The sequence below is a fragment of the Engystomops pustulosus genome, chromosome 1 (genome assembly GCF_040894005.1).
Source record: "Engystomops pustulosus chromosome 1, aEngPut4.maternal, whole genome shotgun sequence".
Classification (NCBI taxonomy): Eukaryota; Metazoa; Chordata; class Amphibia; order Anura; family Leptodactylidae; genus Engystomops; species Engystomops pustulosus.
This window is the reverse complement of record NC_092411.1, coordinates 141437827-141453998: the sequence shown is the minus strand read 5'-3', so window position 1 is coordinate 141453998 and position 16172 is coordinate 141437827. Positions and strand designations below refer to the sequence as shown.

The 16172-nt window shown below is 42.1% G+C and overlaps 1 protein-coding gene across 2 annotated transcripts in view; it reads right to left on the bottom strand.

The window, feature by feature from the left end:
- LOC140134299 (uncharacterized) overlaps nt 1-15898 on the bottom strand; it is a 60884-nt gene extending 44986 nt beyond the window's left edge. Inside the window, exon 1 of one of the 2 annotated variants that reach the window (XM_072154899.1) lies at nt 15716-15898. In XM_072154899.1, the coding sequence (XP_072011000.1) occupies nt 15716-15718 (3 nt within the window). In that variant the 5' untranslated portion in view covers nt 15719-15898. Of the gene's footprint in view, nt 1-15511; nt 15673-15715 lie in introns of those variants that run through there. The other variant, XM_072154906.1, reaches the window with a different exon arrangement.
- Between the last annotated feature and the right edge of the window lie 274 nt (nt 15899-16172).

Genomic DNA, 16172 nt, shown 5'->3' with positions numbered 1-16172 from the left:
CAAGAGGTACAGTTCCTTCCAATATTGTTTCCCAAGGACCTTTTTGACTAAGTGTGTTACTAGATAGGGTTACCGTACAGAGAGACCCATATTTGGCTCCGGTTTACATTTTTAGGGATACCTTCATCCCCTCAAAATAAACCCTATTACAGGCAGTCCCCGGGTTACATACAAGATAGGGACTGTAGGTTTGTTCTTAAGTTGAATTTGTATGTAAGTCGAAACTGTATATTTTATCATTGTAGTTCCCGACAATTTTTTTTTTTGCCCCAGTGACAATTGAAGTTTCAAATTTTTTTGCTGTAATAGGACCAAGAATTATCAATAAAGCTTCATTGCAGACAATTTTAAGCTGATTATTGTATTTCTGCCTGAATAAAGAAGAACGTTTTAAGATCAATTTTATTAATACCATTAAAAAGTGGGCCTAATAACACCCGAATAACAAACTTAAATCAGAGTTTCAGGCTCTCGTGTACAACCACCAGAACAAAAATGATGATTGTAATCAAAATGTTCTGCTTTGTATATGGGTTGCACGAGACTAAGTTAGATAGGGTCAGTGCGTGACTTAGACATTGGTCAATTCATTCATCACGTCGTCAAGTCATGCATACACAGCCCTAGCCAGATATATTTGACTGAGCCGTATTCACACTAGCTCAGTTCCATGTACGCGTAATCCCTGCCTGACGCGTTTCTGCATTGACCAGTTTCGGCTCATGCATCATCAGAGGCTGGATATAATGTTTAGGCTTTGGGCAGCATGGACTTTCTATTTGTTCATACGTCCATGTCTGAACGTGTCGGCATTGTAGCGGCCATAAGCGCCGCGCGCGAGCAGCCGAATCTTATACAGGTTAGGCCCCTCCCCATCAGGGCGGTGCTGCCCGGCTTACCACCAATCACCAATCGTCAAGAGAGATGACGTGTATCGGAGGCTCGCCGCGCCGCAGCCAATAGGATGGCCGTCACCTGATCGGAGTATGTTGGTGCCAATGCGGGCATCGTTTAGACTGGGGACCCGGTTGCGGTCCTATTGACCAGGTATCCAAACAGAGAGGAGGTCTGGTTATGAGTCAGGGGTATGATCGCCCAGGCGAGCTAAATACGTAGTATCATAGACATACAGTGTTGAAATGGAGACAGTGGAGTAGTATAGAAAATTACATAAGAAACGAGAATTAGAGGCCACATGGGGTCATTACATGTGTATGTATTAGACGGCATCTAAATGAAACATGCAAAATTGACTGAGTCATTCAAGCCATTTGGTTTCTCTGTATTCATCACATATATCCATCGTGCCTCTCGTTGTGTGACAATCCTGTCAAAATCGCCCCCTCTACACGGGGGTAGCACAAGTTCAATGCCTTGGAATTTAATGCATGCATGATCACCCCGATGTTTATCCCATACATGTTTGGAAATTGGGGTATCCGTGGCATTTTTTACATCCCTGATGTGTTCACGGACTCGAACACGGAATTCCCTGATGGTTTTACCCACGTACTGCAAGCCGCAGTCGCAGGTTAGGAGATATACCACTCCCACACTCTTACAGTTAATAAACTGCTGATTTTTAAATGTGTGTCCAGTGGAGTTACTTGTAAACAGCTTCTCTTGCTTGATGGATTTGCATGCCTTGCATGCCCCACATTTGAAGGTACCTTTCGGGGGACTCGGTAACCAGGTAGTATTGGTCAGTGGTTCCAGATGGCTATGGACCAGCTTATCCCTCAAGTTTCGCCCCCTACGGTAGGTGATATTGGGTCCATCACCCACCAAGCCTCCAATGTCTGGATCCATTTGAAGCAGTTTCCAGGAATTGGACAGGATCTGCTTAACTTGATGATACCTCGCATCATATGTTCCTATGATGCGTATTGGTCCAGTCTGTATATCCCTTACATGAGGTGTTAGAAGCGTGTCTCTTTGTCTTTTAAGGGCATCATGGTGGGCATCCCTTAAGATTTTTTCGGGGTAACCCCTATTTCGGAATCTATATTTGAGGTCCGCTGCCGCTGACAAATATTCAGAAAATTCGGAACAGTTCCTCCTAGCTCGGAGGTACTGTCCCTTGGGGATACCTCGTTTGAGTGGCTGAGGATGCCAGCTGTCCCATTGCAGCAGACTGTTTGTAGCTGTGGGTTTTCTGAATATGCGGGTGTTTAGTTTACCTCGTTCAGATTTCCAGATCGTTAGATCCAAAAAGGATATTTTATATTTTTGGATCTCGGAGGTCAAGAATAATCCAATAGAGTTCGTGTTTAAGATGCTCACAAATTCATCAAAGAGCGATGCTGATCCGTTCCAAAGAATCAGCACGTCGTCTATGAAGCGGAGCCACATCAAAATGTGGGATGTAAACCTGGTAAGTTGGTCATTAAAAAACAGTTCTTTCTCCCACCAGCCCAGGAAAAGGTTCGCATATGAGGGAGCACAGGGGCTCCCCATTGCTACCCCCCTGAGCTGGTGGAAGAATTTACCATTAAAGGTAAAATAATTGTGTTCCAATACAAATCTAAGTAGTTCAAGCGTAAATTCATTATGCCTTTGATATTGGACACCTCTGGTACTCAAAAAACTCGCCACTGCATTGCAGCCATTGTCGTGAGGTATAGAATTGTATAGGGCCTCAACGTCCAGGCTAGCTAAAATTGTAGTTTCTGGGATTATTGCAATCTGGGACTATTTTAAAGCATCCAGAGAGCTTCACCAGAGGTCACAGTGGGCAGAGGGGTCCGTCTGTAACTATGGGTTGTCTGTAAGTCGGGTGTCCTTAAGTAGGGGACTGCCTGTACCTGTATCCATCATTGTAATTTAATTGTTATTGCAAAAAGCAGAGTGGAAGGTTCCCATTCAGATCTCCTCATACCTGTGAGTCCCATAGATTGCTAAAGACCAGTTTTACATTCCAGTGTAGAAAAAGTTTTCTTTTGCCTAGTGAAGTTTCTCCTGGTGTACCAGATGGCGTCCATGAAACAGTTTATAAGCAGCCACCTGTCCTGGTTAGCCCCACCGGCATGAGTGCTTTGAAAAAGTTCATAAAGTTCATGTTCCCAGGGGTCCAACAGTCTCTGAGTGAAGGAGCACTCCCAGAACAAGTGCAGAGGAGTGTTGTCCTTCCAGGGGTACCTGGGGCAGTAGGGAGTGTTCCTCAGATTGCGGGTGGAAGGTGTGGGGTGGTCTGTTAATAGAGGGTGGAGAGTGTGTTTATGTTAAATTTGTGGGTGTGATTTATTTTTAATTGTTGGTTTATGATGTGGTAGGTGGTGGTATGTAGTGTTATTTAATTATTTTGATGTATATGTTCTTTTTTTTTTTTCATTTATAAAAATGTGTGCTAGGTGTGAATGGGGTTGGACCAGCAGGTTAGTTGTTGTAAATATTTTGTATACATTGTATACACTCACCGGCCACTTTATTAGGTATACCATGCTAGTAACGGGTTGGACCCCCATTTTGCCTTCAGAACTGCCTCAATTCTTCATGGCATAGATTCAACAAGGTGCTGGAAGCATTCCTCAGAGATTTTGGTCCATATTGACATGATGGCATCACACAGTTGCCGCAGATTTGTCGGCTGCACATCCATGATGCGAATCTCCCGTTCCACCACATCCCAAAGATGCTCTATTGGTTTGAGATCTGGTGACTGTGGAGGCCATTTGAGTACAGTGAACTCATTGTCATGTTCAAGAAACCAGTCTGAGATGATTCCAGCTTTATGACATGGCGCATTATCCTGCTGAAAGTAGCCATCAGATGTTGGGTACATTGTGGTCATAAAGGGATGGACATGGTCAGCAACAATACTCAGGTAGGCTGTGGCGTTGCAACAATGCTCAATTGGTACCAAGGGGCCCAAAGAGTGCCAAGAAAATATTCCCCACACCATGACACCACCACCAGCCTGAACCGTTGATACAAGGCAGGATGGATCCATGCTTTCATGTTGTTGACGCCAAATTCTGACCCTACCAACCGAATGTCGCAGCAGAAATCGAGACTCATCAGACCAGGCAACGTTTTTCCAGTCTTCTACTGTCCAATTTCAATGAGCTTGTGCAAATTGTAGCCTCATTTTCCTGTTCTTAGCTGAAAGGAGTGGCGCCCGGTGTGGTCTTCTGCTGCTGTAGCCCATCTGCCTCAAAGTTCGACGTACTGTGCATTCAGAGATGCTCTTCTGCCTACCTTGGTTGTAACGGGTGGCGATTTGAGTCACTGTTGCCTTTCTATCAGCTCGAACAAGTCTGCCCATTCTCCTCTGACCTCTGGCATCAACAAGGCATTTCCGCCCACAGAACTGCCGCTCACTGGATGTTTTTTCTTTTTCGGACCATTCTCTGTAAACCCTAGAGATGGTTGTGCGTTAAAATCCCAGTAGATCAGCAGTTTCTGAAATACTCAGACCCCCTTTCTTCCCCATACTGATGCTCGGTTTGAACTGCAGGAGATTGTCTTGACCATGTCTACATGCCTAAATGCACTGAGTTGCCGCCATGTGATTGGCTGATTAGAAATTAAGTGTTAACGAGCAGTTGGACAGGTGTACCTAATAAAGTGGCCGGTGAGTGTATAATGTTTGGGTTATGTTTTGTGTTATTGTTATGTTTTATATTACATACTTTCATAAAATATCTACAGAATGTTGGTGCTCTAGTAGTCCCTGATTGATGGCTTCTTTACAAGCCCCATAAGAAGTATTACTCCCCAATACTTTTTCACCTCTGCTGCAGTGACGGGTTGCACATAAAATGAAGTGGGGTTTTGGTCAATATTCTGTGCAGCATAGAGATTTATTTGGACTACAATTAAATTTAACAGCTCCTCACCAAAAAGAAACTTTAAAAAGTTCACAGCTCTGAGCCCTGCTGTGTCAAATTTGGCCCCAAAAGTCTGGGACCTAAAGGGTATAATTATCTGGGGCTACCCATGTGGGGTCATTAGAACCCCCAGACACTTCTCCCCTAGAAGTCCCAGGCACTTCTCCCGCAGAAGTCCCAGGCACTTCTCCAGCATAAACCCTAGGGAAAAAAGGAGAAAAGAAAGAGCACGGGGGCGCTCGATGTGTAGGATTTTCCAAATATTTGGTAGGTGCATATAATGATTGTGCACTCACCTTATTAAGTTGCGCTGATGGCGCAACTCATATGTATCGCGTATTAGATGATGTACGGAACTGTATGCAGCCTCCTGGGAGTCGCTACGGTCAGAATGCCGGTAAAACAATGATGCAGGTCGATCTCTATTCCTAGGGATCCTCTAGACTCCTTATTAGGTTTTGGATAAAAACCCGGGCGCACTTGGTTCCAGTTAATAGGACTTTTTATTGCTCCAATTTTAAAACAACATGATTAAAATATATATTAAAAGGCAAGACGCGTTTCGGATCCGGACTGGATCCTTCCTCAGTTGCATAAAATATGTCTGTGTTTGGTGTTCTATATATACACATAATGGTTAGGCGCGTTAACGGTAACGAGACCGGGGAGCGTATGTGCAGGAGTACAAATAGATAACCCATCTGATCGATGACACAAATATAAATGCTAATAAAAATAGAAATAGTTATAATTACAGTATATAAATACACAATAATTAGTGCAAAATGTGATTTAAACTGTTCTTTTATTTTATCTAATAAAATTGGTGATTCTGGCGTTGGGCGATATGGGTCTAGTGTTGGTCTGATGTATTGATCCGAAGTTAATGTAGAAGAACTACTAAAATGGACGTCGTGTAGACGCTGGACTACAACTACAGAAGCCAGGGTGGGCCAAAATACCAAGTAAACGCAGAAGAACTACTAAAATGGACGTCGTGTTGACGCTGGACTACGACTACGGAAACCTGGGTGGGCCAAAAATACCAATGTAAATACCGGAGCGATGGACTTGATGTGAGCATATTGTGAGCTCCAATGGAGTTGGAAGGTGTGGATGATCCACCGAAAAAGAAAAAGAAACTGTTTCAGTTGGTGAGTGTTATCTTAATTATAGAGAATTAATTCTCTATAATTAAGATAACACTCACCAACTGAAACAGAGAATTAATTCTCTATAATTAAGATAACACTCACCAACTGAAACAGTTTCTTTTTCTTTTTCGGTGGATCATCCACACCTTCCAACTCCATTGGAGCTCACAATATGCTCACATCAAGTCCATCGCTCCTGTATTCACATTGGTATTTTTGGCCCACCCAGGCTTCCATAGTCGTAGTCCAGCGTCAACACGACGTCCATTTTAGTAGTTCTTCTGCATTTACTTGGTATTTTGGCCCACCCTGGCTTCCGTAGTTGTAGTCCAGCGTCTACACAACGTCCATTTTAGTAGTTCTTCTACATTAACTTCGGATCAATACATCAGACCAACACTAGACCCATATCGCCCAACGCCAGAATCACCAATTTTATTAGATAAAATAAAAGAACAGGGAAGTGAATTTTAAATCACATTTTGCACTAATTATTGTGTATTTATATACTGTAATTATAACTATTTCTATTTTTATTAGCATTTATATTTGTGTCATCGATCAGATGGGTTATCTATTTGTACTCCTGCACATACGCTCCCCGGTCTCGTTACCGTTAACGCGCCAAACCATTATGTGTATATATAGAACACCAAACACAGACATATTTTATGCAACTGAGGAAGGATCCAGTCCGGATCCGAAACGCGTCTTGCCTTTTAATATATATTTTAATCATGTTGTTTTAAAATTGGAGCAATAAGGTAATGTGCACCAAAATAATTTGATAATGTACACTAGAAAAATTATCCACCTACACGGTCAAACCACATGGCTGGCACATAGAAAAAATTAGATAATGCGCACCAAACTACACAGACAAGCAGCTCAGCCGGTTTACAGAAAAATCACATAATGCGCAGCAAACTACACGGACAGGCCGCACAGCCAGCACACAGAAAAATTAGATAATGCGCACCAAACTACACAGACAAGCAGCACAGCTGGCACACAGGAAAATTAGGCAAAAAGGCGCTACAAATGCACCTAGCTTGCCCAAAGACGCCCCCTAACTACCACTAAAGATACTGTGCAGCGCTATTCGCAAGGTGCACTGAAAAGTGCGTCCAGTGCAGAACAATGCTAACACAGTGCACTGAAAAATGGGTTTGGGTTCAGAAGGGACAGATAGGAGATAGGAAAAACGGAGGACAAGTGTGATCATGCAATAGGCCAGGTGACGTAAGGAGGAGGTTCACCTGCCTCCGTTGCCCGAGTCCCATTGCGATATCCCCATGTCATGTGACATGGTGACACGCAATGCACCGGGTGCGCTGGCGCTGTACTAGTAATAGCAATAGTATGGTGCAAAGCGCCAAGGCTTTAACAAGCTGAGTGCCATTCTATGTCTCTCTATTCTGATGTTATAGTAGTCCAATACTAAACTGAACTCTGTGAATAGAGCACCACATGTTGGATTGAGATTTACATGTAATAAGCTCGAAAAAGGTTTTTAACCCCTTAAGGCCCCTTCCACACTAGCGAGTGTGATGCGATGAACTCGCATCACACTCGCAACGCAAGCTGCCGGGAACGCACGGCCCGAACCCTGCACCGCGGGAGTGAACTGACATGCTGAGTTCACTCCCGCGGTGCAGCGTTCGGGCCGTGCGTTCCCGGCAGCTTGCGTTGCGAGTGTGATGCGAGTTCATCGCATCACACTCGCTAGTGTGGAAGGGGCCTCAGGACGCAGAGTTTTTTCGCTCATTTCTCGCTCTCCACATTCAAAAATTCATAACTTTTTCATTTTTCCATGTACAGAGCTGTGTGAGGGCTCATTTTGTGTGTAACCAATTTTACTATTCTGTGATGTTATTTATTATTCCATGCCTTGTACTTGGATGTGCGTTAGTGCTCAGTTTTTACAACTTTCACCATGCGCTCCAAATAACACCTCTGCTTTGGTTCGGTGTGATTGCAGCGATTCCAAATTTTTACAGGTTTTATTGTGTTTTAATACATTTTCAAAAATTAAAAGAATGTGTACGAAAAATTGGCCACCTAATGTGATTTTTTCTGTTTGTTGTGTTTTAAATCAGTTCTAGGAAAAAGGAAAGGTGATTTGAATTTTTAATATTTTATGAATTTTTTTAAAACTTTTTTTAAATTTTTTTTTAACTATTTCTTAGACCATCTAGGGTACTTTAACCCTAGATGGTCTGATCGTTCCTACCATACTATTGCAATACTATTATTTTGAATAATAATTTATCAATATACCGTATATACTCAAGTATAAGCTGACCTAAGGCACCTAATTTTACCACCAAAAACTGGGAAAACATATTGACTCAAGTATAAGGCGAGGGTGGGAAATGCATTGGTCACAGCCTCCCAGTATATAGCTAGACAGCCCCCAGTAGTATATAGCTAGTCCCTTTAGTATATAGCCACCCCCCTGTAGAATATATTGCCAGCCCTCTTTAGTATATAGCCAGCCCCATGTAATATAATGCCAGCCAGCCCCCTTGTTATATATAGCTAGCCAGCCCTCAGTTTACCCAGCACAAAAACTATAAACTAAGTACTCACTTTTCTGACTCCCCAGGCAGGTCCTCTCGTTGCTTCAGCTCCTGGACAACACCAGTTCTGTGCACACGGCCCGGCCGACGCACACTATGATGTCAGTGGCAGCTGACGTCATAGCTGCACGGCCACTCCACACTGAACTGCCGCTGCCGACGGAAGAAGAGAAGACCTGCGTGGTGTGCATTAAAGGTGAGTTTTGCCTTTATTTGTTTTTCTGGAGTATAAGCCAAGTTTGAGTTTTTCAGCACATTTTTTGTGCTGAAAAACTCAGCTTATATATGAGTATATACAGTACATGTGTGAAAAGTGCATCAGTTTTTCATATATAAGGTGAATCGTACTGATTATTACCTTATCAGACAGACTTTTCTGTCCATAAAATTGCAGCAGATGGAGGGTCATGTGATCTCTATCTGTCCATGAGCAGGGCGATTTTTCGTGGACAGTTAAAGATCACATGACCCTCCATCTGCAGCTATTTTATGGTGAGGAATGTCTGTCTGATAAGGTAACAAACAGTATTTATATATCAGGACTTTTAATATATATATATTGGTAAATTATCTAATATCCTGCCCCCCACACTTACACATACATTACAATAAAAAATAGGAAGTAAAGTAGCCAACCCCTGGCACCTAAAGCCAGATTTCATCTTCCTGACAGCCCTTTTTTAGAGTTTGTGTCACGATAATTGTTTTGACTTAACATTTAATATATACAGGTGACTGAGATTGTTTTCTTGTGACACTGTACTTCATATAAGTTCAAATAATTTGATTGTTTTGCATTTATTTATTAAAAAAAACATGGGCATATTTGAAAACCTTTTTCCTTTTTTTTTAATCTTTATTGGAGGGTATCACAAATACAAAAAAATATAAAATCAGCAAACATTAAATACATACTCATGTCAAGTTCTAAAAGTCAACACTCTCAAGTTAGTCTAACCCTCCCCCACCCCTCCTTCCCATTCCGGCCAGGTGAGAAAAGAAAGAAAGAAAAAAAAAATAAAAAAAATAAAAATATATATATATATATATATATATCACAATTCTTGGAACTTTTTCCCCCTACCATCCAAATCTTACTACATCTATATAAAGATCCCTTTCTGGTAAAGCTGATTTTTTTCCCCAAGCTTTTACCTTTCTGATCAGCTCTATCCATTCCCTAAAGGATGGGGTTTGCGTGCTGCCCCATTTTCTAGCTATCACCCGGTCTTGCCAATAATAAAATTTTGTTCAGTACCTGTCTCTTTCCCAGGTCCTGTCCCTCTAAACTGTATACACCCATGATAGACACTTGGACAGATCCCGGTAAAGATATAAACAGCTCATCTTTTATAAATTGGAATATTTCCCTCCAAAAAGGTCCCATTTTGGGCAAGACCAGGCCACATGCACAAAACCTGCACCCTCTTCCGTACATCGGATACAAGAGGAGTTCTGTCTAACTTTCATGTTATATAGGAGTTTGGGTGTATAATACAACTGGTGTACAAAGTTAAACTGCACCATCCTGTGGTTCCAAGATAAAGAAGAGGAGACAATTCGCCTATAACAATTTTTCCAAAATTCTAAATTCACTTTCCCAATATCCCTTTCCCATTTTTTGAAAGAAGGGACGTCTTCCTTTTCCATCCTAGATTGTAGAATAAACTTATATATACGTGAGATTAATTTCATAGTTACATTAGTGTTCCTCAAAAACTCTATACAATTGCTTACCTCTAATTTAAAACTACCCTTATCCTCCGTCCTAATATATGCATAATATAGCTGAAGGAATTTAAAAAAAAAAACTCCTATCCCCTTCTCCACACTGCGCCCGTAGTTCTTCTAAATTTAACATATGTGATTCGTTCATTATCTGTGAAAAATATATCACTCCTTTTTGTGTCCAATAAACTTTTCGAGGAATACACCTAAATTTTTCAAAATTAAAATTGTCCCAAATAGGTGAAAAAGACATAATCCCCCCTAAATTCAATATCCTTTTTAATGCCTTCCAAACTTTATCTAATAACCCTGCAATAGCTATACCTTTAAATCCACCCTGTGCTAATTCCCCACTCTCTAATAGAGTGAAGATTGTGTCTCTATTCCCAACACTCCTATTCATTAATATCTGAAACGCACTGCAGTTTCTCCTACTAAGTAAAAATATTAGTTGTGATGCTATATAGTATCCATATACCCATGGGACTCCCAGTCCCCCTTGATCCACCGTCCGGCAGAGGGATGCGAGTTTCAGCCTCACCCTTTTTCTCCCCCAAATTAGGTAATTAAACATAGCATCCACCAACCTAAAAATCTTCTTGGGTATCCAAACTGGGCAGACTGGTAGTGGATACAATAATTGGGGTAAAAGAATCATCTTAATTAAGCCGATCCTATCTGCTCTAGAAAATGGCATCTTCAACCAACCGGAAATACTATGTCTAATTTTACTAAAGATCGGTATGATATTCAAATCCACATATCTACCGGGATCCGCTGTTACCATCACCCCCAGATACTTAAAAAAAACATCCTTATGAATAACTTCAACTTGTATCCCGAGGTTGGCCACTTCCCCATCCAATGGAAGTAGTGTAGTTTTTTCCCAATTTATCCTCAACCCCGAGAACTGACCAAACTTATTAACCAAATAAAAAATATCTCCCAAAACATCTTCGGGCCTCTGAATAGTCATTAAAATGTCATCTGCGTACAGGGATATCTTATCCCTCTCTCCCCCACTCCCCCACCCCCTAATCCACTCTGCCTCTCTAATCATTATTGCCAAAGGCTCTATATAGAGGGCGAAGAGGAGAGGAGAGAGGGGACATCCCTGCCGCGTACCACGAGATAGAGAAAAAGGATTTGACAGCATTCCATTAATATTCATCCTGGCCTTTGGTGAGCTGTACATAGTGCGAAACCATGCAATGAACCCTTCTCCAAGGCCAAATTTCTCCAGTACTTTCCAGAGATACTGCCACTCCACCCTGTGAAATGCTTTAACAGCATCTAATGACAGGATGGAGCGGCCCTCTCCTGTTCCAAGCTGGATATCGGATAACAACCTATGCAGGTTATAATCTGTGCCCCTTGATGGAATAAATCCGTTTTGATCCGGATGAATAATATCAGTTATCACCCCTCTTAACCTAGTGGCGAGGATCTTTGCCAATATCTTCACATCTCAGTTCAATAAAGAAATGGGTCTGTATGAACCCATGTCCAGAGAATCCTTTATCCTTTTTTAAAATTAAAATTATCGATGCTTCAGACATTGAACCTGACACTGCCCCATTCTGGAGTGCTGCGGAGAAAACTTGTAATAAAATGGGGATCAGTACCTTTTGCATGCACTTGTAAAATGCAAAAGGAAGTTCTCCATTCATCCTATTCAGCTCATATGGTATAATGAGCTTTAACTAAAAGTTTCCAAAATATCCCCTTGCTTCTGAATAATCCCAGGTTTTCCTCCCTCTAGAAAATTTTTTTGTCCAGAAAAGAAAATTCTATGTTGGGCCTTTTTTTGTGCAAATATATTGTAAGCATACTGGGCCTTGAGTAACGCATCTCTATTCTCGGCTGAAGGAGATTCTACTACCTTATCTTGGTTGAGATCCACTTCTTTCTTCAACCTAGCTTCCTCCCTCCTAAATTGTTTCTTTGCCCAGGAAATATCATTATAATACATTCCTCTCACAAATGCTTTCAACGTATCCCAGACCTCTTATGGATTTTGAGGTCCTTTATTTAATTCCCAAAACTCTGTTATAAGCGCCGACATCTTCACCCCGCTGTCCAGTACCGCCAGCAGGTGAGGATTTAACCAAAAGGGCCTTGGCCCACTTATAAGAGTCCTTTCAGCCATATTTACCGTTACATGAATCGGGGCTTGATCTGAGATTATAATAGACTTATAGCTCATCTTCACAATATAAGTTAGAATCATAATCATTTGCAAGACACAACTCAATTCTGGACAGTGTGGAGTGTGTACGGCTCAAACAGGAGAAGGCCTTTTTACCCTGATTTTTAGTTCGCCAGACATCCTTGAGGTTCCATTCCTCACAGAAGTCCTTCAACCCTGTTTTCCTCCCTCCCATTTGAAGTCCCTTCATGCTCATTCTGTCTACTGAGTTTTCCATACAGGCATTAAAGTCTCCTAAAACTAATACAGGACACTCGGGTTTAACAATGATAAATTGAAACCTCATAGGAAAATGGGGGTGGTATATAAACAAAGGACAAAATGCACAAAACCTTACATAAATAACACAAGATAAAAATGAATCTTCCCTGTTTATCTAATTTAGTGGAAAGAATTTTTAGATCCACCCTATTATGAAAAAGGACCGAGATCCCCTTAGAGAATACGGATCCATATACATGTAGCCTGGTCGATGCCCATTTCTTATTTAACCAGCCTGATGTTTCCTCCGTCAGGTGGGTTTCAACCAGACAGACTATCCCCGGCAGATGCCTGGTCATTACATCCTCCACCATACATCTTTTTTTCCGATCATTTAATAACCTAACATTCCACGTAAAAAATTGAACAGCCATTTCATCTCAGGAAAGGAGAGAAAAAAAAAAAGAAAACACCACCAGGCCAGTTTCCCCACCCCACCTACTACCAGACCCATATATACTAACAGGTCTTCAACCTCCTGCGTATCCCCGAAATATTCACGAAAATAACTTTAACAGTGCGGTCACCTCGAAACAACTCACCAAGAAACCCTTGCGCTCTAGCCAACTAGATGCTTCCTCTGCGTTCTCAAAAAAGTTGCTCTACTCTTGGTATACAATCCTCAACTGAGCAGGGTACAGCAATTAAAATTTCATTCCTGCTTCCTTCAGCCGTTTTTTTACTTCTCTAAATTTGGTTCGTTTCTGTTGTGTGTCTCTAGAGTAGTCAGGGAAAAAAACACCTTTGAACCATTAAATCTTATTTCCTCTCCTCCTAGGGAGAATCTAATAATAGCATCCCTATCTTGGAAGCATAAGATTTTAGCCAAAATGGCCCGAGATGGTGCTCCTGGTGGGGGTCTCTGACTGGGGATATGGTGTGCCCTTTCCACCATAAACAGCCCAGAAAGACGATCTGGGCCAATTAGCTCTGTTAACCATTTCAGTAAAAATAATTCCAATCCATCCGGACCTGCGTCTTCTGGAAGTCCCAAAATTCGAATCCTCTAAATCCACTAATTTTTCTTTCAAGAATTTATTTTCACAAATAACCCCTGCCACCTCTTTCTTTATACCTTTTGTTTCAACTTCTAAAACCTTGACCTGAGCAACGGTATTTGATATCTTTTCCTGTATCTTGGTCATCTCCTCCTTAATTGCCCCGGTTTCTGTAGAAAGGGAGCCCACCTGTAACACTAACTCCTCAACCGTTATACCTGTTTTTTGTACGGTAGATAAAATTTCCAACAGGATAGGGTTTTGCGTCCTCACTACCACCCCCACTCGCCTCAGGATTCCCCCCAACCCGGGCTTCTAAACATTCTGGTCAAACCTGTAAACCGGGCTGGTTTTAGTTATTGGAGAGCTCCAGATTTTATCTAATTTGGCTTATGTATCATTTTTAGCTCCTGTCGGGTCTTTACTCTCCTTTTCCTTGGGAGACCCGCCTCCTGCAGATTTCCTGCTATTAGGAGGCATCTTCAAAAGAAAAAAAAAAGAAAAATTCCCCCCCAATTACCAAGATCAGTCTTCAAGAATCGGTCAACTTATACACACCTATACAAGATGCTACATTCAAATACTATGTGAGTACAGACAGACCAATCCTCAGAATAATACTTGAGACAAAATTTAGGGGTTAGTAAGTCAAAATATGCAACCTCACATCATGCATTTTAGTACACCATCATAACCTCTTATTTTGCTGTTTAGTTAGACAATTCAGCTGTCCATGCACTGGTTAATCCAAACCGATTTTTTTAAGTGTAGTGGTTACCCCAGTGTCCAAATACCAACTGTGTTCAGGCATCAGCAGATTAACCCACCAAAAGCTGACCCGGGTGAGAATCCAAAGATAAGCTGGGCGTTTATGATATCAAGCAGGACTTAGTTGGGTTAATTAGGGTTAATCACCAAGCTGTTTTCTTTAGTTTAGTCCCAAAGTACAAAAATACATAGTTATAAATTAGTGCGACAGAGTAGCCTTTTAGCTTGTTAGTTAGTTAAATAATCCAAGTATCTATGCACGGGTTAGTCCAGGCAGTCCCTCTTAGATGCAAGGGTCAATAACGAAAATACCCAAAAGAAAACCAGCTATGTTCAAGCATCAGCAAATTAACCCAGCCTGGGCTGGCCAGGATACAGAACCAAGGATTAGCTGAATGTTTTCAAGATCAAGCAGGGGTTAATTGGGTCAGTTCTGGTTAGTCGCCATGCTGTTTTCTTTAACTTGGACCCCAAATACAGAAATGCACAGTTAAGAATATAGTTACAAGCACATCCAAGCTGACATCAATCAGGTGAATCTTTAAAGGAAACCTACCATTTAGAATGGTAGGGGTAAGCTGTAAGTACCGAGCACCAGCTCAGGGTAAGCTGGTACCGGTACTTACTTTCGTTAGTGTTATAAACCGCGGTATCGCGGTTTTAACACTTTTTAAACTCTAGACCAGAACAGGCTTCGCCGCTGCGTGCGCACGCCTACATAGGAAATAGCGGAGATGATGCACACGCACAGTCGCGCGCAGCGCCGAAGCCTCTCCTGCTCTAAAGTTTAAAAAGTGTTAAAACCGCGATACCGCGGTTTATAACACTAACGAAAGTAAGTACCGGCACCAGCTCACCCTGAGCTGGTGCTCGGTACTTACAGCTTACCCCTACCATTCTAAATGGTAGGTTTCCTTTAAACAGAGAAGAATAATACCACCAATGGGTACCTGGTCTTATACACCACTTCAGCAGTACTCACTCCTTATTCACATGAGCCTGCGTTACCCCCAGGAGAGCTATAGCAGGAGTCTCGATGTTCCCAGATCCAGCCTGGGTTTCTCAGCCAGAGCAAAGTGACATCATAGCCGCCGGCCACAGGATCCTCTGCATCCACGCGCTGTCGGGCTTCCCCCACAGAGGGGTATACCGATGTTCACCACCGAAGCCGCTGCTCTCTGCTCACCATAGGTCCGGGTCTCTCTTTCCAAGCTATGCCCCAGAGATCGCGATCCGGACCGCTGCCACCTGTCCTTCACAATCTGTCCCTTTCCAGGCACACTGATCCTCACACAGGGGAGCCAGCCGGCCTAAGCACGCGAAGTCCCGCCAGGTTCCATCGAGGTCCATGTCCCATGAGGAGAAGGGGAGGGGGCGGAACCAAGACATCTCACGTCATCCCACTCTCATGCTCCACCTTGGCGTCCACTTTCTATTTCAAATTTTTAAATGTTCTACTTTTTAGAAAGATTCCTCCCAAAAACTAATAACTAACATTTACTATATGTTTTCTCTAATTTGGCACCATTTTTTAAACATCCTTAATTTTTTTAGGATGTTTGGAGAGCAATAACTTTATGTGTGGTTTTGTAGATTTTTAGTTAGATCAGTTCAGTTAGAAGTTCGTCTTGGAAATGCTTACA